Genomic DNA, 27,152 nt, shown 5'->3' with positions numbered 1-27,152 from the left:
GGCTCGATTATTAGCATTAAACCTAAGACCTAGTTTTGGGGAAGCAATGTAGGTAATCCTGTTAAGTGCTGTTAAACCCCACTGATTTTCACACAAAGAACTAAAGCGCGATCCTTTTCCTGAGAGTAAGCTCAGTTGCTTGCTTCTGAGTAAACCCTCCTAGGGTCATGATTCACCCATTCGAAGAGTTGCACGGTTGCTTCAAAGCAAAGCCATCGACTACCACCAAGCTTACTCCCGAGTAACGCACGCCTCAGAGCCAACCATTTTTTTCTAAACAAAAACCTCAGTATTCAGGTTAAATTGCCGTGTGGGCACTTTGCGATAAATAAGTGGGTTTTGGGTTGCAGTTTGGGCACTTGGTCTCGAAAAGGTTCGCCATCACTGACCTATCCCTTATTACAAAGCTCACATTTTAAAACTGAGCTTCAGTGGAAAGTCTTCTGGGTGGGGGCCTGAAATCTCCGGGAACGACCACTGATGTCCAGATGACAGAGGTCAGTTCCACTGGAAACAATGGCTGCTTTGGAGGGTGGACTCTATTAGATCATATCCTCCCGAGGCCCCTCCCTCCCTCCCTCCGCAGGCTGCACCTCCAAATGTCCAGAAATTTCCCAACCTGTTGGGGGCCCCTTCTGCCGGCAACTCCTCCTTTGTAAACCTGTCCTAAGCAAAATATGGTGTGATTCTTCTGAACTCACTGACTTCAACAGAATGAAGAGGATGAGGCTCTGCTCGCAGCTGAACACCGAGCAAGACCGTTTGGAACCCTGCTGGACGGAGCCTGCTCCAAGGAAGGTGTTCTTATCGTTGAACTGCTTGGTTGGCACTGCTAATAAGACGATGGTTAAACACGTCATTCTCTGCTCAGATGCTATTTTCTATGCCCCGATTCATGTCAAGCCAGACAGATAACTGTGCTGGACTGAACCCTCCTCCTCTTGGAATGTAACTGAGGAGAGCCCTTTCCACTCCACGCAGTGGTGGGATACAAAAATGTTAGTAACAGGTTCCCATGGTGGTGGGATTCAAACAGTGGCGTAGCGCCAATGGGGCTGGCCGAGGCATGACGGGGGCGTGGCCCGGCATTCCGGGGGCGGGGCATTAATAATTTCTCTGTTACTGTAAAAAACTCTTACTGTAAAAAAAAAGTTCCTAATTTCCAGCTGGTATCTTTCTGTCCATAATTTAAACGCATTATAGCAAGTCCTATCGGCTACTGCCAACAGAAACAAAGACTTCTCCTCTAATTGACGGCCTGTCAAATACTTAATACTTTCAAATACTTAATTTTGTTTCTAGAAATCAAAAGAAAAATACTTTCCTTAAACAAGGATCTTTACCATATTTCTAAAACATGTTTTTAAAACAGCCCAGCAGGGAGAATTAACCAGTTTTCCACCTTCGCTAACAAGCCACATAGGAGACAACAGGACTTTATGATTTTTGGACCTAGTGGGATTTCTAACGGAAAAGCGGACCCAATGAGTAACCCCCTCTCGGCACACACAAATAATTAGTAACCCACTCTCGGGAACTGGTGAGAACCTGCTGGATCCCACCTCTGACTCTACGTCTGCTGCACATTTTCAAGATCTCAGGTTGGAGTACATCGAAGATGCTTCTCTGAGCTACTGACAAAAAAATAAAAAGGACTAGAGGTACACCCGTGGTATATCTGCCAGAGGGACATGGGGGATCAATTGACCCCAGGAGCCCCTATTAGATCACGTGGGGGTACCTGGTGGACTTGTGGCAGGCTCCTCCTTCAGAAGCAACTGGGCTGGGAGCCTGCCACAGACCTACTGGGTGCCCCTCAGCCCTGGCCTTGCCAGGCTGCACGGGATCACTGCCAGCTAAGGTAAGTGTGGGGCAGGTGGTGGTGGTGCAGTTTGAGAACTTGCCCCGGACACCATTTTCTATAGATACACTCCTGCCCACTGCTCCACTTGAGTGGTGGGCTCTAATTTATTTTATTTATTATTGGGTTTTGTATACCGCCCTACCCCTGAAGGGCTCTGGGCCATGAACAACATAAATCACATATATACAATAACCCTTAAATACATTAAAACAATTTAAAACGCAGCGATCAGTAACAGCGATCAGTGTTCGCAATAACCCTCATTAAAACCCTCCCAAAAGGGGGAAGAAAACGGGTCCCATAGATGGTAAGAGACCCAGAAAGATGAAGAAGAGGAAGAGGAGGGGACACCTATCAGCGACTGGACGCTCCAAAAGCCCGGCAGAACAACTCCGTCTTACAGGCCCTGCGGAACTCACCAAGATCCCGCAAGGCCCGGACAACTGGAGGAAGAGTGTTCCACCAGGCAGGGGCCAGGGCTGAAAAGGCCCTGGCCTGCATGGAGGCCAGCCGCATCGAGGGGCCAGGGACTACCAGCAGATTGGTCTGTTGCCCGACTGATGACTCGAACTTGTGTGCATTTAAATTGGATTCCCCCTGCCACTCCTGCACATGAAGCCTGCTGGGTGACCTTGGACTAGACACAGCTCTCCCAGATCTCTCTCAGTTCCACCTGCCTCACAAGGTATCTGTTGTGGGGAGAAGAAGGGAAAGGAGTCTGTAAGCTGCTTTAAGACTCCTTACAGCTGAGGAAAGTGGGGTATAAATCCAAACTCTTCTTCTTCACTGCAGGGAACAACATTTTGGCTCCGTGTGTATTTGCTCTCTATATTTACCCATACTTTGGTTGCATCCTAGTTGCTGCTGATTCTGTCCAATACTTAATACTTGGGCTGATTTGCTGGCTCCTGATTCTCCTTGGTAACTAATCTATGGTCGATTCTGCACTTGCGTTATCAACCTAAGTTCGAGCTGTGTTTGACCTAAGTGCTCCGCACTACCACTGGGATCAACGTGGTTTTGTACCAGCTTCGCCCCGTGTAACGGTCAAATTTCCGACTCCAGTTGGGAACTACTCCTTTTTCAGGGAACCACGCTCGAACTCAGCTCGATTCCAGTAAAGTGTGGAATCTCTGGTGCCAGGAGTCCCCCATTCAGCCAATCACAGCCGATTGTTTCGGGCATGCATACAGCTGGCCAATCAAAAAAAGGCCACCTTCGTCCCTCCATTCCTGTGGCAGTTTTTTAATAACGTGTGTGGGGATAGATGGAACATGGCCATAGAACAGTAGCCAATCGGAACAGAGCGGCGAAGAGGCACAGGATGATTCCGCCCTCCGAGCTGGGATCAAGCTGGTTGCAGTGGGGAACAACAATGGCTTCGACCTAGGTCAGTACCCTTCTCAGGAAACTGGGTTGAACCTATTTTACTCATGTGTGGAATCGCCCTATGATCCTTCAGGTGAGTGTGATTAGGAAGGATAAGAAAGGCACCTGTTGCCCGACTGATGACTCGAACTTGTGTGCATTTAAAGCACAGCCTTCCACTTCTTTTCACGCCCCGGCTGCTTCTAAAAGCTGTGAATGCGCTGCAAACATACAGGGATGCTTGGCAAATGTTTTAATTCCTCTATTTCTTGTGAAAGAACCACCATGATGATAATAAACATCAATCCTCATGAGAAAGGCTGCTTTCCTTATATTTAGGAGCCTATTTTGTTTGCCATTACTAGACAAATTGTAACAAAACCCAGAGTGAAGAAAATTGAGGAGGGAGCAATGAAGCAGAAGAGAAATTAATATGTATTTTCTGGGTACTGAGAAGCAAAAGAACATTAATAACCTTTTTTTTTGCATATGTAACTTTCTCAGTTCAGGGCCTTTCCCACCGCCCAATGAGGGTGTGGTTTCAGATGGTGGAAATGCTGGCATTTGACATGGCCTGCAAAATGGATTTTCTGAAATTGTCTGAGATTGACTTTTTTGTTTTTCCTGGAGATTGTGACCCTGATTGAGGGATCCATGCACAGATCAGTTCCTCGTGTGTAAGGGGCTGCTGTAGGGGTGAAATTCCAGCAGTCCAAAGTGCAGCAATTTCTCTTGGGTTTCGGAACACTAGTGGAAGGTTATTTTTGGACTCAAGGAACTGCCCTTGATCCCCTACGACTACTTTGTGAAGAGTGAGTTTCAGTGTCACACTGGCTTTCTTCTCCCATCACCTACCTCTTTGCTGGGAAGGTGGGGGAAGGAATGTCCACAAGTACCACTCTACGTAATGCAGCTTCACACCTTTATAAAATGTAGCGTTACCTTTTACTAGGGGCGTACCACCCAGGGAACATATGGAGTCAAATTCCCCAGGCTGTGACCAGACAGTCAGTCAGAGTCAGTCAGTCAGTGCCTTTTATTAGCATAAAACAACAACATAATGTAAAATAATTAAATATAAACCAACAGCAACAGTCAAGTAAAACTGTAACTATCGTTTTAAAATGATAGCCCAAAAAGAAGCAACTGTACAAGTAACGTCAAAAGAATGATCCTGTAAAAGAAAACGTACAACATATGAAGAATGTTTTATTTTCTTCGACAGTAATAAAGGGTGAATTAAGCATGATGGGAATTGTAGTCTGGCGTGCCAAAGGTTCGCCACCACTGGTAGGTCAAGTGAGACCACGGACTTGCGCGAGTTGGTGGAATTCTGCAGGACCCGTGAGATCAGAGGCGTACGGAGGGGAAGCGGCACCCGAGGCAACACCTGCCTAAGCGCCCCCCTGGGCCCCACTTACCTCAGTCAGACCTGTCGTCGCTGGCCTCGTCGTCCGGCCCAGTGGCCTCCGCCGCCTGCCTCCTGCCCCCCGCTGGCGGGGCCCAGTAGCGGGATGTGGTTGGTGCACTGCCGCCTCTGGAACAGTGAGGCCTTGGTGCAGCAGGGGCAGCAGTGCAGCAGGGGCATGGCAGAGGTGGGCAGAGCCGTGTGTGAGGAGAGAAGGCAGCGTGCCAGGCCTCCAGCTCTCTCTCGAATCTCCCTCATGGACAGGCCAGAGGAGGCCAACTCCTGCTGCCCGGCTTGGCCCCCTCCCCAGTGGGCGGTCACCAGAGAGGATCTGCTGGGCAGCAGGAGTCGGCTTCCTTCGGCCTGTCCATGAGGGAGATGTGGGAGACGGCCTGGCGCGCTGCCTTTCCTCTCACACATGGTTTCGTCCGCTGGCCCCCGCCACGCTCCTGCTGCGCCTGGCCCACATATTGCCTTGATTCCCCCCCCATGGCTTATGCCTGGGACATGTGATCCCCACATGTCCCCGTGGGTGCTATTCCTCTGCATGAGATTATCCACCAGGCCTATGGTAGAGGAAAGTGATGTTTTCCACCTTAGCTGTCCTCCCTTTCTACCTACCTTAAGGAGCAGCCGTGGCGTAGGAGGTTAAGAGCTTGTGTGTATCTAATCTGGAGGAACTGGGTTTGATTCCCAGCTCTGCCGCCTGAGTTGTGGAGGCTGATCTGGGGAATTCAGATTAGCCTGTGCACTCCCACACACGCCAGCTGGGTGACCTTGGGCTAGTCACAGCTTCTTGGAGCTCTCTCAGCCCCACCTACCTCACAGGGTGTTTGTTGTGAGGGGGGAAGGGCAAGGAGATTGTCAGCCGCTTTGAGTCTCCTGCAGGAGAGAAAGGGGGGATATAAATCTAAACTCTTCTTCTTCTTCTTAACCTACACACCTTTCCCATTTTTATCCATTTTGTCGTCCCCATTCCTTCTCTTCCTCGGATACCCTGTCTGTTCCTCTCATTCCCCTTTTTTTCAGAGGGAAAACCTTACTATCGTAAGTTTTCAAGGGCGCCATTGGGATTGTATCAGAAATTGAGAGTTTTAATGTTGCTGGAAGTTTCTGGTAGCCACCCTAAATGCTGGTAGCCACTTCCTGATTTAGACTGAGTCAGGAAGGGTGAGATAGAAATTGGAAAAAAATAAATAATATAAGAGGAAATGGTTCCTGTTGTGGTAACACTGCGTTGGATCCAAGTCACAGTGTTTTTGTACTAAAAGGTTTTTTTTAAGAAAGAAAATCTCCTTTCTCTTTTAAAACTTTTTTTGGGGGGGGGGGGGGGGGATAACATTCATCCAGATAAAGAATTCTGGTGAACTGGAGAGCATGCCCAATGCTGAGCACCATTGAGTTGGCCCTAATACAAAAAAAAGTATTTTGCAGATTGTGTTCAAGTTTAAGGAGGCCTTTGATTTAGTCAAGGTCTCGCTGGGAAGTCTGTCGGAGAGTTAACTTGTATGTCATTCGTTAACTTGTATGTTATTAACTTTCTGGAGAACCTGTGCTGTTCTTCAGTTAAGTACCGTGTTTCCCCGAAAATAAGACAGTGTCTTATATTAATTTTTGCTCCCAAAGATGCGCGATGTCTTATTTTCAGGGGATGTCTTATTTTTCTGTGTTCTGTTCGTCGGGCATGCTTCCAAACAAAAGCTTTGCTACGTCTTACTTTCGGGGGATGCCTTATATTTCGCACTTCGGCAAAACCTCTACTACGTCTTATTTTCCGGGGATGTCTTATATTCGGGGAAACAGGGTACATATGTTAAGGCCCCAGTTCACTGCTTCTGGTGAAAGCCAGCTCAGCCTTTGCTGGTATTTTCAAAAGGGAGAAAATTCCTGGGCAGAGAGAATACACGTAGCATAATGGTTATAACACCAGAGGAGGATCTGAGAGACCGGATTCAAATCTCCAGGGTGCCATTGGGTGACCTTGGGCCACTCATATCCTCTCACCCTAATCTACCTCACAAGGTTGTTGTGAGGATACAATGGAGGAGAGCAGAACAAAGAAAGCTGATTTGGGTCCCCCTTTCAGAGGTAGATGGGATATAAATGAAGGAAATAAATGACTCCATTGAAGGTTGAGCCATTGATACCACAAGATTCTTTGCTGATTTTCCTGCAGTCGACTGACACATCTATTTCTCTGGAACAAAAGATGCCAGTAAACAGTCTATAATCCCAGGAGGGGAGCACAGCCTATTGACTCAAGCTCTCTTTCAAGGTATGCAAGATATGGACAGCAGATAAAGACGACAAGAAAACAAACTGCTGACCAGCATATCTTCCTTTCTATGGTTTCTGTTCGCTGGCCTAGCTCTCATTCCTACTTAGCCCCTTTGGGCTGAGGGTTCCTTGCTTATACCCAACGGGAGGTCTTGCCCCTGTGTTCCTAATCACCATTACTGCCCTTAGGAGGGATGACATATCATAGGCCCTCCCATGGTTGGCTGACTGGTTTCTGCAATTGCCTCTGCTCCCGGTGACTATTAAAGGCGTAGACCTTTAAATACAAAGGAAGAGAAAGCCAACATAGGTCGATTTCCGTTATCAACCGAAGTTCGAGCTGTGTTCGACCTAAGTGCTCCGCACAACCACTGGGATCGACGTGGTTTTGTACCAGTTTCGCCCCGTGTAACAGTCCAATTTCCGACTCCAGTTGGGAACTACTACTTTTTCAGGGAACCACGCTCGAACTCAGCTCAATTCCAGTAAAGTGTGGAATCTCTGGTGCCAGGAGTCCCCCATTCAGCCAATCACAGCTGAGTGTTTCGGGCATGCGTACAGCTGGCCAATCAAAAGCATACGCCACCTTACGTCCTCCTCCATTTCCTGTGGCAGTTTTCTTTATAGCGATGATGTGGGGATAGGCGGAACATGGCCCGTAGAACAGTAGCCAATCGGAACGGCAGCGGCGAAGAGGCACAGGATAGATTCCATCCCCTCTGAGCTGGGATCAAGCTGGTTGCAGTGGGGAACAACAATGGCTTTGACCTAGGTCAGTACCCTTCTCAGGGAACTACTGGAGTCAGAACCTATTTTACTACGGTGTCTTGGAGACTCGAAACCCCATAGAGCACTTTTAGCGAGCAGAAGTCTATACCAGCTGCAGGGGATGTTCCTAGGTTGAAAGGCCACAGGAAGTTGATTAAAGTTGGCTCCGCCCCCAGGTGCTGGGGCGGGCTCCTATAGTGGAGCCATCCCGGCACAGTGGCTGTGATGACAGTCAGGTGCCACGGAGCCTTGTGGTGTCCCATCATCACGGTTGGTGCCCTCTCGATTTAAGTCATCTGTGTTGCCCTGGTATGATGTGATGACGACAAGAGGGCATGAAATACCAACTTTAATCAACTTCCTGCAGCCTTTCAACCTAGGAACATCCCCTGCAGCTGGTATAGACTTCTGCCCGCTAAAAGTGCTCTATGTTGGCTTTCTCTTCCTTTGTATTTGACACTGTGAAAAACTGTTGTCATCACTGAACTTCGTAAACATTTCCAAATCTTCATGCTCCGATTAGAATCTGCAAATGAAAACTAACAATAACCTTCAGCAATTATCAGAAAGCAGAACATAAAAGGGCAAACTCTCACAAAATGGGGTCCACTTCAGTGAAGTCCTGGAAGGCCAAAATCAAAACAGAAATCAATGCTAGGGTTGAGTTACCGGCTTAAGACAGTGTTATTCTGAACAGGAGTGCAAGGAAAATGACTGAAGGGTTGCTTAGAGACTACAGTGCATTATGACAAGCTAGCAAGCGATCTGGAGGCAAGATTTTCCTCCTATTATCCCAAATTTGCAGTGTAGATGTAAGAAATGGGCTCTGCTTCATTCTTCTTTGTCTTGCAAGCTTGTTTGCGACACCAGGTCTTCTCGGAGAACTTCAGGGCTATAGGCCTGTTCTTCCTGAAGCCATGGTAAATTCTTCTTAGGTCATAAACAATGTCATCTAGTATGTACTTGGGCTACCTCATAGTAAATAACAAAGATTAAGATATGGTACATTTAACCCTCCTTTGTTTGCTGGCAGCATGAGAGTACGAGAAGAGCCTCTAGCTTTCTTATTATTTCAAACAACTGTTGCCATATATCCAACTGTTTTCTAGAAATAAAAGCAGAGAATGCGTGAAATATGAATAGTTAGTTTAGGAAATATTATAATTTTAATTGGATGAATTTGTATCATTCATGTTAGATTAAGTTTTGTCCATTCAGTCATTAAGTTTTGAAGTGAGAGTATCAATAGTTTACCTGGTTAAGATGTGAATTTGGGGAAATATTAACCCATAGATCACAGGTGTCAAACTCGTGGCCCTCCAGATGTTATGGACTACAGTTCCCATCATTCCCTGCCAGCATGATGCTGTAGTCCATAACATCTGGAGGGCCGCGAATTTGACACCTATGACACTTTCCAAAGTTCCAGGAAAGTGCCATTTAAATCGGTATTGTGCTTTAATACAATATTCTGTTTTCTATGCTTCCTTCACTGGTATTAATTCTGACTTGACATAGTTATTTTGGAAGCTTGATAATTCCCCATGTTTGTAAAATATTTATTCTAATTGGAAAAGAAGATGTCTGATGGGATACGTGGACATTTATCTCATCTGCAAACAAGTTAATTTTGTGGTAAAATCCACTGATTTTTATGCCAGTAATGTCTACATTAGTGCATACAGCTTCTGCTATAGGGGCATAGTGCCAACGGGGCGGGGGGCGACGTCCCGGGCGGAGCAGCGATGGAGGCGTGGCCGGGCCGTGGCAGGGCAGAAGCGCAGGGCGTGCCCTGGGCTCCGCCCCTGTTCTGCTAGTGGTTCTATTGGCAAAGCAACCCAGCAGATCTTCTGATTGGCTGCACAGGTTTTTAAAAAAATCAGATTCAGCAGCCATATCATCAGAGAACAAGGATTTGCAACGTGAGACTGAAGGCAAGTTATGCGGATGCCAGAAAATATTTTAAAACCACAAGTTAACTTTAAAAGGTTCTTGTTAAACAGTCTCTGCCTGCAATGTTGCAAGATTACTATTACGAATGACACAAAACCTTACTCCTTGGCAGTTTGTGGTTGGCTCTGCCTTCCGTGGCTGTTATTTTGTGGGTATGGCCACTACCATATGTCAACATTTCCATAGGAGCCCATGGGCTAAAAAAGGTTGAGGAGCCCTGCACTACACCATGCTGGCATGACACATACATGGAAATACACTGCTTTCAAAACTTGGGAGTCTGTGGGGAAAAGGTGCTGGACAGAGATCTACATAGGAATGCCAGGGGAAAAAATGAAATCCGGACACATTCCAAAATCCAGATGGGGCTGGTGACCATTATCTGTGCTTTGGTCAGAAAGGAAATTAAAAAATAAGGTGGTGGTACAAAATAAAGTCAAAATGTATTTTATTACTCAGTTAAAATTCCTTGGGTGTTTTGCCATGATGCTTCTTTAAGAGAATTATGGGCATTTTAGCCCTGCACCTGTTAAAATGTCCTTGCAAGGAGAAAAACAGCTGACCCGGAGGATTCCCCCTGATGAGCTAGGTTTCTGGCTGCGGGGAATTGGTAATGCAGTCACAACTGGAATCCAACCCTGGCTGCCCCCCAAGTGGCAAACCTCTGCTCTGCCACCACTTTATTTAACCTACACCCTAACTCCCTCTGCAATGAGGGGTCCACGGTGGCTGTTACGATTCTTTCCTCAACTGAACCCTCACAACAACGACCCTGTGATGTAGATCAGGTGCGACCGGCCTAAGTTCATCCAGCAGACATGATGTAAGAAGGATTGGGACCGGGCCTCCAAAATGCTTCTCTGACCATCTACCCACTACCCCACACTGCCAATACCATCAGCAGGGCTTGCCAATATCCAGGCAGGAGATTATCTATCTATCTATCTATCTATCTATCTATCTATCTATCTATCTATCTATCTATCTATCTATCTATCTATCTATCTATCTATCTATCTATCATTCATTCATTCATTCATTCATTCATTCATTCATTCATTCATTCATTCATTCATTCATTCATTCATTCGATTTATACCCTGTCGGTAGGGCTCAGGGCAGCGAGCAACAAGCAAATAACATCAAAACACGAATCAAATATCAAAACAGCAACAAAGCAGCGTCAATAAACATATCCCCAAATATCAACTAGCAAAAACATCAGCAAACAGGACAGAACAGTGTGATAACAGTGTGATAACATTTCACAACGCAATAACAGATCACTGCATCTTAAACATAACAACATAACATCATAGACAAGAAATGCCCCCCCCCCCCATGCCATTCCCGTGTCCAATCCAGCCCTACCAACCTACCCCCACTAACTCACCTACTAGCTCACGCAAAATCAACACTATGCCCTTTGGGACCCACAACGACACATATACTAACTACTAAAGGCTACAAAAAATCGAAACCTCCGACTCTCTAAGCCACAGGTGTCAAACTCGTGGCCCTCCAGATGTTATGGACTACAGTTCCCATCATCCCCTGCCAGCATGAGCAATTAGCCGTGCTGGCAGGGGATGATGGGAACTGTAGTCCATACCATTTGGAGGGCCGTGAGTTTGACACCTATGCTCTGAGTCTAAGCCTGCAAAACTAGCTACTCCCTAAGCTAGAAAAAAAACTACAAAAGAGACAGACTGCAGAGTTGAACTACCTGAATGACACCTGGCCCCCAGACTTGGGAGAGGAGGGGGGGGGGGCTCCGTGGTCCCCAAAGCTCCAGGACTCTGCCGGGAGGGTTGGCAACGCCAGGCCCCTTCCGCCGGGCTGGCTCCCAGGGAGGCGTCCGCATTTCCCCCCCCCACCCCCGGAGGAAGCCGCCCGGCAGCGAGGAGGGGAAGCGCCCCAGCCAGGCCGGCCCGTCAGCTGACTGCCCCGATAAGAAGCAGGCAGGGCGGCGTCTCCTCTTCCCTCCCTCCCGGCCTTCTCTGCGGACCCCCCCCGTACGCCCCCCTCCCTGAAAGAGATGGCGGGGGTCGTGCGCCACGGGAGCCAGGTAAGTGCCCGGCGGTGGACACGTGTGCGTGGGGACGCGTCTGCGGCACCCGGGCACAGCTCCGCTGCCCCCTCCCGCTGCTTCAGAGGCTCCTCTCCCCCCCCCCCGCCCCCGCCGTCCTGTTTCGGAGTTTTTGAAAACTTCGCAAAAACTTTCTTCTCTCTCCTCCTCCTCCTCCTCCTCCCGCAGCTGGTCACGAGGCCCCCCCCTCTCCTTCGGGGTGGAGCTGAGCGGGGGAGGGGGCGGGGAAGGGCCTGGCCCGGGACGGCGGGGGGGTGGGGGGCGGGACGACGACTGGGGGGCGCCCGGAGACGGGCGATCCCTTCCCCCACCCTTATTTAGCTGCTGGTCCCTGCGGATATATGTGTGTGTATATATATGTGTGTGTGCGTGTGCATATACGGGTGTATGTATGTGTATACACAGTGTCTGTATATGTGTGTGCATATACATGTGTATGTGTATACAGATATGTGTATGTGTGTGTGCATATGTGTTTGTGTGTATGTATGTGTATACACATATGTCTGTATATATGTGTGTCCATATACATGTGTATGTGTATACAGGTATGTGTATGTGTGTGTGGATATGTGTATGTGTGTATGTATGTGTATACACATATGTCTGTATATATGTGTGTGCATATACATGTGTATGTGTATACAGGTATGTGTATGTGTGTGTGGATATGTGTATGTGTGTATGTATGTGTATACACATATGTCTGTATATATGTGTGTCCATATACATGTGTATGTGTATACAGATATGTGTATGTGTGTGTGCATATGTGTGTATATGTATGTATGTGTATACACATATGTCTGTATATATGCGTGTGCATATACATGTGTATGTGTATACAGATATGTGTATGTGTGTGTGCATATGTGTGTATATGTATGTATGTGTATACACATATGTCTGTATATATGTGTGTCCATATACATGTGTATGTGTATACAGATATGTGTATGTGTGTGTGCATATGTGTTTGTGTGTATGTATGTGTATACACATATGTCTGTATATATGCGTGTGCATATACATGTGTATGTGTATACAGATATGTGTATGTGTGTGTGCATATGTGTGTATATGTATGTATGTGTATACACATATGTCTGTATATATGTGTGTCCATATACATGTGTATGTGTATACAGATATGTGTATGTGTGTGTGCATATGTGTGTATATGTATGTATGTGTATACACATATGTCTGTATATATGCGTGTGCATATACATGTGTATGTGTATACAGGTATGTGTATGTGTGTGCGTGTGTGTGTATGTGTGTATGTGTGTATACACATATGTCTGTATATATGTGTGTGCATATACATGTGTATGTGTATACAGATATGTGTGTGTGTGCATGTGTGTATGTATGTATATACACATATGCCTGTGTATGTGCATATACGTGTGTGTGTATATATGTGTGTGTGTGTGTGTGTGTATATATATGCATGTAAGTATATGTGTGTGTGTATGTCTGTGTGTGTCTGGTTGTGTGTACCTGCGTGCTTTGGGGACTGAGGGAACTCTCCCCTCCCTTCACACACACTCTCTCTCTTTTTTACCGCAGCTCTCCAGGCCAGAAGCCTTTTTAAAAGTTCACCACACAAATCCAGGATTTTATTAACCACTTGTGTGTGTGTGTGTGTGTGTGTGTGTGGGTGGGAGGGGGGGTTAGTGCAGGTCAGGGCAGCCTCCGCCAGTGTAGGAGGAGGCAGTTTTTATCTACAGACATTTTGGTGTTTCCAAAGTTCAGCCCAAATGGTGGTTGGCTTTTTGAAAAGGTGTCAGTTTCCCACAGTTGTCTGATTCCTTTAAGAAACACACTCAACTTTCCAGGACGCTTCACAGGGTCTCCAGCTGGCGCCCAGAGGCTGGTGATGGAGCAACTCTGGTGCCTGCTAAGAATACGGAAAGGAGCGTTTCCGCACAGCCGCCTCCTGTTCACGCTCTTCTTCAACCCTTAGTGTTACCTCACTGCGTTTGCAGCAAGCCCTCCTCAAGAACTAGTGTTGGGGAACCGTCTCTCTCACGCACACTTTGATGTGGTTTCCCATCCTGGCTGACAAGAGGACGGTCCCTCTCTGGCAAAAAGTATTTCTAAGCAGGAGCATACCTAGGCAAACTGGCACAAACGGGGACAAAACCTGAGTTTGGCGCCCCCCCCCCGCGCCCGGGGGCGCCAGACTTTCAAGGTGGCTCCAAGAGGCCTTGAGTAATAGACTTCAATGGGGCTTTCTGTTATGCCCAGCTGGCTCTGTGGTAGAGGTTTCAACAGGAGGCACTGTGGTAGGGGTCTTGCTCTGGGCGGGGGCACTTAATTCCTGGAGGGCTGCTGGTGTGAGTCTCCTGAAAGGAACCAGCCAACTTTGCTAAAGTTTGCCTGGGATGGCCAAATGCTGTGGGCATCAGGTTCACCTTCAACTCGGTGCCCACAGCATTTTCCTCTTCTACACACATTTTAGCAAATTTGGCTGGTTCCTTTCAGGAGACTCACACCAGCAGCCCTACAGGAAATGCCCCCACCCAGAGCAAGACCCCTACCACAGTGCCTCCCGTTGAAACCTCTACCACAGAGCCATCTGGGCATAACAGAAAGCCCCATTGAAGTTTATGGTGGGAAAAGTAATTTTTCCCACCACAGAACTTGCTGAAAAGCCTGGCAGATTCTGGGGAATGTCTGAGTGTGTAAGCACTGGCTGCACATTTTTGAAGATAGAGGCGCCAGACTTTCAAGGTGGCTCCAAGAGGCCTTGAGTAATAGTAGCATCCAAGCTTGGTGAGCTTTGCTTCTGGAGTGGTGGTGGTGGGGGGCGAGTTGAGAGAGTTCTGAGAGAACTCAGCCCGCAAGCTTTCATATGCAGGAGCGGGGAAACAAAATAAGCCTTTTGGGGGCCCATGAAATTGAACCCCCAGAAGCAAAGGTCTCCAAACCTGGATGCTCCCTCCTGGAGCCACCCTGAAAGTCTGGTGCCTCTTATCTTCAAAAATGTGCAGCCTGCCGACACACTCAGAAATTTTCCATTGGCTACAATGGAGCAAAGTCACTGCAAAACAAAGAATCTTGGGCAAATTTCTTGGGGTGCCTGGATGTGGTGTATTTTTAAAGCTAGTGATGTGGTGTATTTTTAAAGCTAGTTTTGACCAGGGTTAACCCTGGTCAAAACATGGATGGAAGATCGCCAAGGAAGTCCAGGGTAGCTACACATATTCAGATGCAGGTGACTGGCAAACCACCTCTGAGAGTGTCTTGTGTTCAAAGCACAGGGTTGTCGTAAATCAGCAACCGCTGTCTAATTATTCATCTCCAAACTGTGAATTTCTGGACTAGGGGTGTGTGGCCAACAGCCACTTCCTGTACGCCTGGCCATGGTAAGATTTGAGCCAGGGATTTCTTGCAAAACCAGCTGGGCAAGACTTGTTTCTATAATACCTGGCTTTTATAGCATTTCACAAGGAGCAGCAGTGGCGTAGGAGGTTAAGAGCTCGTGTATCTAATCTGGAGGAACCGGGTTTGATTCCCAGCTCTGCCGCCTGAGCTGTGGAGGCTGATCTGGGGAATTCCGATTAGCCTGGGCACTCCCACACACACCAGCTGGGTGACCTTGGGCTAGTCACAGCTTCTCGGAGCTCTCTCAGCCCCACCTACCTTACAGGGTGTTTGTTGTGAGGGGGGAAGGGCAAGGAGATTGTAAGCCCCTTTGAGTCTCCTGCAGGAGAGAAAGCGTGGATATAAATCCAAACTCTTCTCCACCACCTCCTCCTCCTCCTCCTCCTCCTCCTCCTTCTCTTCCTTCTCTTCCTCCTCCTCCTTCTCTTCCTTCTCTTCCTCCTCCTCCTCCTTCTCTTCCTTCTCCTCCTCCTCCTCCTCCTTCTCCTCCTCCTCCTCCTCCTCCTCCTCCTTTTTGTCCTACCTTTCCTCTGGGGAGCTGTTGTATACAAGGCTCCCCCCTTTTTGTTTCCACAACAATCCTGTGAGGTAGGCTAGACTGAGAGAGGATGACTGGCCCTAGGGTACCCCATGAGGTTCAAGGCCAGATAGGAATCTGGAATACCAGCCTCTGGATAGGACCCGGGGATCCCCTGGAATGGCAGCTCATCAATAGACTACAGACATCAGTTCCTCTGGAGACAACGGATGCTTTGGAGGGTTGACTCTATGGCAGTGGTTCTCAATCTGGGTGCACCGTCTCCTCGTTAGCCAGAGGGGCGGCATAGTGTGCACTGCTGCGGCATGGAATTGGACTTGGGGCTCCACCCACTGCTCGGCTGCAATTGGAGCACGTCCATGGCCCACCAGGCCGACAAATGGGCCAAGGCTTGCCTAGGCGGTGCGCGCACGTCGTGCCCAGGCCCAGCCAGGTCAGAAGTGTTTGTGGGAGGAGGGCAATTTTCCGCCCCCCCCATGTGGCTCAACGGGGGCTGCCCAGGGCATTTGTCCCCAGATGTCCCAGTTGTAGCTATGCCACTGCCCACACGGTGGAAATGGCTGTTTCACAGCATGGGTGGCTGTGATCTTTGGACTCACCTGCTGTCTTCTCAGATGATGCACTTCAGCAGAGGCAAATTTACTGGTGGTCCCTGGCCCCTCCGTGATGCGGCTGGCCTCCACGTGGGCCTGGTGGAACACTCTTCCCACTCTTCCTCCAACTGTCCGGGCCCTGTGGGATCTTGGCGAATTCTGCAGGGCCTGTAAGACCGAGTTGTTCTGCCGGGCCTTTGGAGCAACCAGCCGCTGAGTATGGCGCCCCTGCTTGATTACATCTAGATTACCCTCCTATGGAGGAGTCCGGCAGCTCCCTAGGGGAGGGTTTCAAAGGAAAGGATTCACCGGGTGCCTTCTATTATGATATTACTGCTGTTTTAATGAAATTTAGTATGTTTTAATGTTGGAGCTTTTATGGGTTGTTGTTGTTTTAATTGTATGGTTTGCCCTCTAACTTGTTTGTATTAATTTTGTTGTACACTGCCCGGAGCCCCTTGGGGATAGGGCGGTATAAAAATAGAAATAAATAAATAAATAAACAAATAATTGTTTTGAAAGCCCTGAAGTATTTCGATATGGAGCAACCCCAACTGGAGTGTTCTCAGAACGTTCCATAAAGCTCTCGACAAGGCTGTCGCAGCTCAGACGGCTTCACAGCAAGAGTTTCCTCCTGCTCCTAAGGCTTGTAGCCTTAATCTCTCCTGCAGCCTCCACCGAATTGTCTCCCTTGCATCGTACTGATGCAGCCAAAAACCACTTCCCTCTGCTTGTTATTTTTGTGTCTCCGTCACCTTTTGACTCCCAAGCGGTTGGGCGGCAGCAGGTGAGCTCAGGTTTCAGAGGTTCACAGAATCCGCCACGTTCTGCTTATGAGGTTGAGTTATGTGGCAATCTTCGCCACATCGCTGCACACTGTGGGATGTGGGGTGGGCAGTGGATTTTCTGAATCGACTCGGTGCTTGGGGAACCTTGCAAATTGCGCCGGTTTGTCTTCCAAATAATTAATGGGCAAGACCGAGCCGTTTCGGGGGCTCCTTCTCTGTGGGGGGGGCCTTCCCACGTCCCACCGTCCACATGGCTGAAAACAGAACCATATGCTCACCGTAAAGACAAGTCCGTGAATAAATGTGCTGCCCAGCTGTGCTTTGCAAGCCAAGGAGAGAGAAACAGCGGTCGGGGAATCTGCTGCAGTTAGTTGAGGTTAATTTAAAGTTGTCAGATCAGGTTCACCCCCAAGTTTCAAGGTATTCCGATTCTCCGCTCCTCCTTTTGTTTGAGTTTTGACTGTTCCAAAGTACTTTGAAGCCACAGTCTTTTTAAAAAAATTTTTTTTATTGTATCATTTGAATTTTACAGTTTATAGTAATTTCCTTCTTCATACATTTTCAAACCATACTTTCCCCCCCTTTTCTCCCTCCCCCATTACTTCTTCTTCATAGTTTTGTTACACAAACAGCAGTAAGTTCATTCTCTGTAGCCTCTTCTCCCGTATTTCTTCATTGACTCGAGCTTCTTTCATCCAGTCCACGTATATTATCCATATCTTCAAAATTTCATTCTGTTTATCTTGCCACGTCTTATTTTTGGATAGTATATCGAAAATATCAAGTGTCACTTGATCCCAGATATATTCTAACCATCTCTGAAGTGTCCATTTTTTCTTTTCTTTCCAGCCCAAGGCTATTGTTGCATGGGCTGCTTTCATCATTATTTTAATACATCTAACTATATTGTTTATCCACCCTTCTGTCTTCCATTACACCCATGAACATTAAGTCATTATTTAAATCAATATTTATCTTCACCAGTTTCTCGATATATATTAATACAGTTGTCCAAAAAATTTTCACTTCTGCACATTCTATCCACATATGGCTATAATCTGCCTCTTGGTCTCCACATGAAGCCACAGTCTTGAGCAGCTGTAGCGAAATGGGTTGCACTGAAACCAGATTCATTTCCATATTTGTTGTGTGACTGACGAGCCACCGCTTTGCCTTCTACTAAGCGTTGTGAGAGCAGCAGTGGCGTAGTGGTTAAGAGCAAGTGCACTCTAATGTGGAGCACTGGGTTTGATTCCCCACTCTGCCACTTGAGCTGAGGAGGCTTATCTGGGGAACTCGATTAGCCTGTGCACTTCAACACACGCCAGCTGGGTGACCTTGGGCTAGTCACAGGTCTTCGGAGCTCTCTCAGCCCCACCCACCTCACAGCGTAATATATATTGTTTTATGGGGAAAATTCTGTTTAAGCCAGAATTATGTTTAAGCCAGAATTTATGTTTAAGCCAGAATTATTTTTATTAAATATAATTGAGTTTAAAATAGAAAATAAAGCAGAAAATTTACTTTTGTGTATGATAGCGGCGGCAAGAATATAATTTGCCAAAAAAATGGAAGACATCTACAACTCCCTCGGAAGAAGATTGGCTGACACAACTAATCGAATTTGCGACTTATGATAAACTTTCAAGTTTATTACACTATAATACAACAGAAATTTTTTTGGATATATGGCAACCATTAGTAAAATTTTTGCAAACAAATAAAGAATATAATAAACTATCTTTGTACCTGCAGTGTTGACAAATTCATACTAGACCGAATTGTAATTAAGTTGATATGGTATATACATTTATAATCAAAGCTAAAAGGAAGTCCAAACTCTTTTTTCTCATTTTTTCTCTTATATTTTCCTTCCTTTTTACTGATCTTTCCTTTTCTCTCTTATCTCCTTCTGTTCTTCTTTGCTAGCTCACACTTTCTTCTTTTTCCTCTTCTCGACCCACACCTGCTTAATTTCCTTCTTATATTTTCGTATATACGATAATTCTTTTTATGTCTCACAAATTTGACGGGTTATCCACTCTTTCTATAATGGTTGATATTATGTAATCAATGAAATGCTCCAGATATGTACAATTAGATATTGTGAATGCAAAGCCCTGGCAATTTTCTTGTTAGAGAAACAGTAAGACGATTGTAAATCTTATCCTTACTGTACAAATATGAATCTAATCTTCAATAAAATATATATTTTTTAAAAAGGGTGTTTGTTGGGGGTGGGGGGAGGGTGGGGCGGGAAGGGAATTGTAAGCCCCTTTGAGTCTTCTTACAGGAGGCCTTCAAAAGAACATTACTTAGTGGTCTCCCATCTAAGCAGGGCCACTTAGCTTCCGGGATCAGACAAGATCAGACCAGGCTGGGTCATCTGTAAGAGGGTGAAAATTTGGTCCTTCAGGTTTAACGCTGTGCTCTAGCTCCTGAGAATGTACAAGTTGATGCTGGCAGAAGGAGGAATGCATGGGCTACATTGTTGCCTAGATGGAGCACCTTCCTTATGAGGAGAGGCTGCAGCGTTTGGGACCCTTTAGTTTGGAGAGGAGACGTCTGAGGGGGGATATGATTGAAGTCTATAAAATTATGCATGGGGTAGAAAATGTCGGCAGAGAGAAATTTTTCTCTCTTTCTCACAATACTAGAACCACGGGGCATTCGTTGAAAATGCTGGGGGGAAGAATTAGGACTAATAAAAGGAAACACTTCTTCACGCAACGTGTGATTGGTGTTTGGAATATGCTGCCACAGGAGGTGGTGATGACTACTAACCTATATAGCTTTAAAAGGGGCTTGGACGGATTTATGGAGGAGAAGTCGATTTATGGCTACCAATCTTGATCCTCTTTGATCTGAGATTGCAAATGCCTTAACAGACCAGGTGCTCGGGAGCAACAGCCGCAGAAAGCCATTGCTTTCACCTCCTGCACGTGAGCTCCCAAAGGCACCTGGTGGGCCACTGCGAGTAGCAGAGAGCTGGACTAGATGGACTCTGGTCTGATCCAGCTGGCTTGTTCTTATGTTCTTATGATGGTAAAAACATCCTGCTGTTCTTTCCACTTTTGAATTAGCTACATTTTGGAGGCAGAAGCATCTTGCAAGTTCATTTAATTGACTCTTATGCATATGTATCTCATAAAATGGCTTTTGGATCCTTCGGGGTGAATGGCAGCACACGATTGGATGCCTACTGATTCTGGAGGGGGCTTCCAAAGGATTAGTCTGCCAGCTCTCCCAAAGAAATCCCTCTTCTTTTTACTTTCTGGAGACGCGGAAAGGCCAGCTTTTGTCCCAAAGTGGAATTTATTGCGAAGGAAGGGATGACAGATGCTCCGAGGAGGGAGAGGAAATTGCAAGAGTGAACTCTGCGCTTTTTATTTCTTCAGCTCATGTATTCACAGTAAAACTATTTCTCCGTAGTCGGCTATCTCCTTCTCAGATGGAGTTACGGAACAAGGATAAATTAAAGAGGAAACAGTGCTCCCTTATCAGATTGCAATCATTTTAAGACCAGCTGAACCGCTGGGGCAATTTGTAAAGTTGGAGAATGCTCTGGCAGGCTGTCATGTAGAGTAGGCTGCATTTTGAAGAACATGAAATATCATCCCCACGCAACTTGCCTGACTCTTATTTTCTTGTCCTTATCTGGGATTTGAAGAAATGGGAACTTCCGAGACAAATGGGAACTTCATAAGACCAATTTCTTTAAAAAGTGAACTCTGAATTGAGCAGAGATATTGTTTTGCTGTTTAGCTCGTCCCAACTAAGGAAGTTATCAAATTGCTCTTTCAGGGTAAGGGGCTTGCAAATGGATCACTTCGCAAAAGGGCAAGATCGGGCGTTGCTGGAGCTGTGGGTGAACCGCTGATTGGAGCTGCGTGCTGGATGGATGCGCGGGCAGTGATGGGATCCAAAAATTTTAGTAACAGGTTCCCATGGTGGTGGGATTCAAACTGTGGCATAGCGCCAATGGGGCTGGGCAGGGCATGACTGGGCGTGGCCAGGCATTCCGGGGGCGGGGCATTCCTGGGCGGGGCTGTGGCAAGGACGCAGCCGCTGCACCGGTCCTTGGGCGGGAAACGAATTCATGCAGGGGCAGGCTGCCACGCACGCCGGTGCACCTCCTGCTAGACTGCTCCAAGTTCTGCGCGCTACTGCTGAGAGGAGGGGCGTAACTAAGGCAAAAACCACGTGGCAAAATCACCCATTAGTAACCCCCTCTTGGCACACACAAATCATTAGTAACCTCCTCTCGGGAACCTGTGAGAACCTGCTGGATCCCACCTCTGTGCGCGGGTGCCGAAGGTGCAATTCACCTGAGGCATGGATTGAGCTTTCCAGTTTTATTTGGAGCAATGGATTAAAAAACTGAAACTGGAGTCACTCTCAAGTCCTGTTCTCTGACTGGAAGATAGACAGCGTCCCTCCCTTTTTAAAAAGCCGTGCTTTTGGTCAGTGTGTTGTGTGTCCTGCTAGCAACCTGTTGCTGCCTGCATGGAAGTTCACCATTTCTCTTGGTTGCGAGTGTTTAAGTGGGAATTGAGAGCCCCGCCACCTATTAGACCAGACCTGGGCATTATACGGCCCGCCGGCCACATCCGGCCCGCCGGGTGACCCTGACTGGCCCCCCTGTCTTGCTGGGGAGCGAGGCGCCTTTGAAAGCCCCGCAGAAGCCGGTTGCCTTGGGTGCCGGCTTCTGCGGGGCTTTCAAAAGCACCTCGCCCACCCCCCCCGCCTTGCTGGGGAGCGAGGTGCCTTTGAAAGCCCCACAGAAGCCGGCAACAAAGGCAACTAGCTTCTGCGGGGCTTTCAAAAGCACCAGTCGATGAAAAAAGTAGGTCAAGGGACTTAAGTCTCCCAACTTGCTTGATTGTCACAGTGGACAACTATGCAGGTAGTTTAAGCCTGTGATTCTTTGTGCCAAATAGTTTTTTCATTTAGCCTTTATTTGGCATAAAAGTGCCAAATAGTGTTGTATTCAGAACTGTTGCCACTGATTCCAAGTTGATCTGTGCACCTGTCTGTCACTTATCAGCCCCTATTATGCAGAATTGAGTTCAGCCTTTTGGCCCGGCCCACCACCATATTTTCTGCTTCTTATGCGGCCCCATGGAAAAAATAATTGCCCACCCCTGTATTTGACTCACACCACCTGGAGAGAAACTGCGCTGGCAGTCAGTGGCGTAGCGCCAAGGGGGTGGGGTGGGGCGAGATGCACTGGGCCTGCGCTGTTGCGGGGGTGTGGTGGGAAGCAAGCATGTCCCAGGCGCAGTTTCCCCTTGTTCTGCCCCTGCTGGCAGTAGGAATGTAGTCTTGAGAAGGACATTGGTTTATGTTCTGCAGAAGGCTGGTGGAAGAGAGCTGCAGGAAAGAAGCGATTAAAAACATTAGTTGAAGTTACTGTTACGGTATCTGAAATGTTGAAGAGTTACTATTACAATTCTGCATAATCTCACCGCTGGATGTTTTGCAGTTGGCTCCGCCTCCAGCGGCAACCATTTTGAAGTTGGCTCCGCCTCCAGTGGCAACCATTTTGAAGTTGCGCCCACTATTCCGAGTCAGAATTTTAAGGGTGGCTGAAGACTAAAAATATTGGGGACCACTGGAGGGGCTACCTTTTTGCGTTTTATCAATATCTGAGCAACAGCTGAGAGAACAGTGTGCCATAAGTGTTCAGAAATGAAGCTGTGAGCGAAGAAGTCTTTGGGTTCAAATCTCCACTCAGCCATGAATTATAAGTTAGTATTAGGCATGATACTGTCTCTCTGTCTGTCTGTAAATTGTGGTCTTTTATGTGTTTTTTTAATAGTCGTTTTATTTACATTGTAAGCTGTCTCTACAAAATAAAAAGGCAGCTAATACATGTTTTTAATAAATAATCTCAGCGTGATACAGGGTTGTCATAAGGATTCCTAATACAGTGAATGAGGAATTTAAGACAGATGCTATGATGTTGTTATTTTTTTCTGTGATACATTTTTCCTTTTAAAGTTTCAGAAATGTTGGCATCACAAGAAAAATTAAGCGGGGGGGGGGGGGCACCTGGCAGATGTGCTCCTAAAGATGCTACCAGTGTGATGCCTAGTCATGATTTTGTTTTAGAAATGAGACCTGCAGTTCACTAAATAGGCGACTCTTGAAATGGCAAAATTTCAAATCAAGTGCAGTTAAAGCAGACCACTGAAGCAGCAAACTGTGCTGGAGAAAACCAAGTGGAGGTTGTTGCAGTGGTGTAGTGGCTAAGAGCAGGTGCATTCTGATCTGGAGGAACCGGGTTTGATTCCCAGCTCTGCCGCTTGAGTTGTGGAGGCTTATCTGGGGAATTCAGATTAGCCTGTGCACTCCCGCACACGCCAGCTGGGTGACCTTGGGCTAGTCACAGCTTTTTGGAGCTCTCTCAGCCCCACCCACCTCCCAGGGTGTTTGTTGTGAGGGGGAAGGGCAAGGAGATTGTAAGCCCCTTTGAGTCTCCTACAGGAGAGAAAGGGGGGAGATAAATCCAAACTCTTCTTCTTCTTCTTCATTACTCAAAACTCCATGAATGTGTTATTGGTTGTGGTTTTGGATTGGTGAAATGCAGGCTACTTAATGTTTTGTCGAAGGCTTTCACGGCCGGGATCAACTGGTTCTAGTGGGTTTTCTGGGCTACTTAGTTGCTTAAGGTTCGCTTAATTCTTACAGGTGTCGTATATTGGCCAGGACTGCCGAGAGATCCCAGAATTCCTAGGAAGAAACTACGGACATGTTGCAAAGAGGCTGGATCTCAGCTTCAACTTGTTAAGGTAGGTTGCGATTTTCCTTGAATGCCATTTTGCACCGGAGCCGTCAAACTATACCTGCAAGAAGGAAATCTTGCTGCGCTGTTCATCCTCTGTCTAATTTAGTGCAGATTAGCAGTTTTTCTATTTTGCGTGAAAAAATGTTCTATTAAAACAGCGATAATTTGCACGTGAGCGTTTTTTAAAAACGTTCAGGCTTGCTTTGGATGTTGAAGAATAAGATGGCGATTCTCTCAATCTCAGATATTTGTTCGCGACACAGTGGATGCCGAGGATACTGGGAGGAAATTGGAATGAAGATGTGTTTGAGAAACAGGACAGGAACTGATAAGTGCTTCAAATTGTTATGGGTGCTTGGTAAATCTCAGGTTGGTACTGAGTTTAGGAGTCAGTTTTAAACCATTGAAGTTCAGATTCCCTTTTTGAGACTTCTGTATGACCTAAATAAGTAGGCATACTATTTAATCACTGTAGCAATTACGGTGTACAGAGCTGTAAATAAAAAAGGCCTCTAACCAGCTTTGGTTTCGGAGAACACTCCATTTGTCATGTCTGGTGTGACTTCATGGTAACTTTTCCCTCTTCTTTCAGCGATTTATTGTTGACTATGATTTTAAGCTTTAGGATCATAAATCAAAGAATATATAAACATGGAAAATCTTTTCCTTGCTGATGGATAGTTCAGAATGGTCAAAGCCTCTTTATTAAGGATTTTAATATTTACCCAAGGCTCCACTACATTTTATTGACAGGTATGTGTTGATCGTTGGATCTCTGCGATCATTTGTTTGATCAAGTCAGATCTTTTCCTTATCCTAAGTGTAAAACAACACTTCAATTTCCCAAATTAATTCAATAGTTGGATGATGCTGAATGGCAACCATTTTTTAAAAGTCAAGGCGCGCCCCTGTCCTGTGACAGTTCTGAAGAAATGTTGACCAGGGCCCCTTCCGCACACGCATAATAATGCATTTTCAAACTACTTTCACAACTGCTTGCTAGTGGATTTTGCTATTCCACGCAGCTTCAAAGAGCATTGAAAGCAGTTTGAAAGTGCATTATTCTGCATGTGCGGAATGAGCCCAGGTGTCTTAATCTTCTGGACTATTTGTATTGTGTTTAACAGGAGAATTTGAATATGAATTGTGTGGTATTAGTCTCATGTGCTTTGAGCTTCAGGGTAAGATAACAGAATCTAGTAGATGCCTACGATCAGAGGGCAGTATTCTTCATTTATAATTTGCAGTACTTCTTTTGTGTTGCCCACTGTTGTGTAAAGTTGGCAGTGGATCGAATTTTTGCGCAACGTTTGGTACACCGGGGAATGAGAACCAATCACAAACCCTGCTACTATTATCAAGAAGAAACATGCCCTACACTCCTGCCACGTTATTTAGACCTATTTTGTGGCAGAACCAATGGAACGAGAATAACTCCGTGAACTCTTCATTCCCGTTTATTGAAGGAGCAAGCTGCGCCTCTCAATCTTGGGCACGCTTTGGGAATTTGTAACTTTTGGCCTTTACCAAACAAGGCAGAGGAACTCTAGCCTACAGTAGAATGGCTATTTTTTGTTAAGAACATGGCCCCGTAGCTTGTTGCATGCTGATAGATTAAGGCCTTGATAGCATTGCAGGTAACTGACCGCTTGCTTCTAAGTTCTCAGTGTGTTCAGATGGACAAAAGTGCTTTTGCATGTACGATAGCCAAAGACTTATGTTGGTTGTTAACATCTAACATCTATTTCTTTGTACAGAAGGTAGCCCTGGCTTTTAAAACCATTTTCTCCCTGTAAACTTTTTTGGCATAGGTTGTAATGAAAACAAGGAGTTGTGTGAAATGGGCTAAATGTTGTATCCCGAGTTGCAGTTCCACTAATAGTGGTATTAGAGGCACATGAGGATTCCCGCCTCCTTAGCAGAATGGCACTTAAAATATCCAGCCTTCTATGCTTTATCACAGTTTTAGCAGCCATTGATATGATGGCGAGTTTATGTTTGTACTCTTGACTGGAATCCAGGGTAAAATGTTCCTTCTATGGTCCGTGGCGAAAGAGAACAAAACTGGGCTACTGTGTGGAAACCTGTTGGTATTCCCTAGTTGTCCTCAGTGGCTGAACCCAATGGCTGAACTCAGTGGCTGAACCCAAAGGAACCCAAAGGGGCTTGGACAGATTTATGGAGGAGAAGCCGATTTATGGCTACCAATCTTGATCCTCTTTGATCTGAGATTGCAAATGCCTTAACAGTCCAGGTGCGTGGGAGCAACAGCCGCAGAAGGCCATTGCTTTCACCTCCTGCAGGTGAGCTCCCAAAGGCACCTGGTGGGCCACTGCGAGTAGCAGAGAGCTGGACTAGATGAACTCTGGTCTGATCCAGCTGGCTTGTTCTTATGTTCTTATGAATACTTATGTGTTCATCCCTGGTTCCTTCAGGGGGTTGTCACAAGGTCCACTGTTGGCTGAGCCCCCCTCCCCCCGATTGTTTTGGTGTAAGCTACATTTATCCTTCCTCTGTAGATGGAATGGAATTTTCCTTTATGGCTGCCAGAATTTGCCATTTCAGCAGTGTCTTCGAGGGACTTTGGAGGCATTTCAATGACAGCGCCGCGCCACCCAGGGAATCCCACCACAGTGTTTTGCTACAGTTGCTGTGGCCCGTAATTACTCACTCATCAGGTCTTATTTGGCCGCTAGCCACTGCAGGGCATTCCATTGTTCCTGGCACATAGTGATACATACAGCTGTGCTACATTCGTCTTGATAAAAGTAGCACAAATGATGAACAAATACCTGACTATTTGTCTACAGACTTGGGAAGTGATTCCTAGGGAGTATTCCCCTGCCTGGAAATGAGTAGGAGCTGTAACATAGACATGTTCTTGTGTCGCTCTTGCTCGTTTTCAGTGGAATTTGTGCAGGAGAACTACGAGGGGATTGTCTCTTAAATATGGACTATGTTTCTTTCATTTTTATCCTGCCCTTTCCCGAGTGGAGTTCGGCTCAGGGTGGCTAACAACGTTTACAATGTACGTTTAAAAGGAGTACTCTGTATAAATGTATGGTTTAATAAGTGAACGCTTACCAAATATAAAAAGATGGCACCCCCACAAAACTATTATCAATAATGAGGAGAATAATCAGGGAGGATGTGAAAAGATGGGAAAGGAAGGGAAAAGAAGGGGGGGGGACAGGAGGAGGGTGCAGCTAAATTGAACCATCACCATCCTCAACTATAGGCCCAGTAGAACATCTCAGTCGTACAGGGCCTGCTGAACTGAGGCAAATCCCGCAGGGATTTAATAGAGTCTACAGACAGAG

The 27,152-nt window shown here is 46.6% G+C and overlaps 1 protein-coding gene across 1 annotated transcript in view; it reads left to right on the top strand.

The window, feature by feature from the left end:
* The first annotated feature begins 11,579 nt into the window (after positions 1-11,579).
* The window catches only part of LRMDA (leucine rich melanocyte differentiation associated), a 1,147,950-nt gene continuing 1,132,377 nt past the window's right edge, over positions 11,580-27,152 (top strand). Inside the window, exons 1-2 of the mRNA XM_048504168.1 lie at positions 11,580-11,706; positions 23,736-23,836. Coding sequence (XP_048360125.1) covers positions 11,677-11,706; positions 23,736-23,836 — 131 coding nt within the window. The 5' untranslated portion in view covers positions 11,580-11,676. The remainder of the gene's footprint in view (positions 11,707-23,735; positions 23,837-27,152) is intronic.

Source organism: Sphaerodactylus townsendi, linkage group LG07 (genome assembly GCF_021028975.2).
Source record: "Sphaerodactylus townsendi isolate TG3544 linkage group LG07, MPM_Stown_v2.3, whole genome shotgun sequence".
Lineage (NCBI taxonomy): Eukaryota > Metazoa > Chordata > Lepidosauria > Squamata > Sphaerodactylidae > Sphaerodactylus > Sphaerodactylus townsendi.
This window is presented reverse-complemented; position numbering and strand designations above follow the sequence as displayed.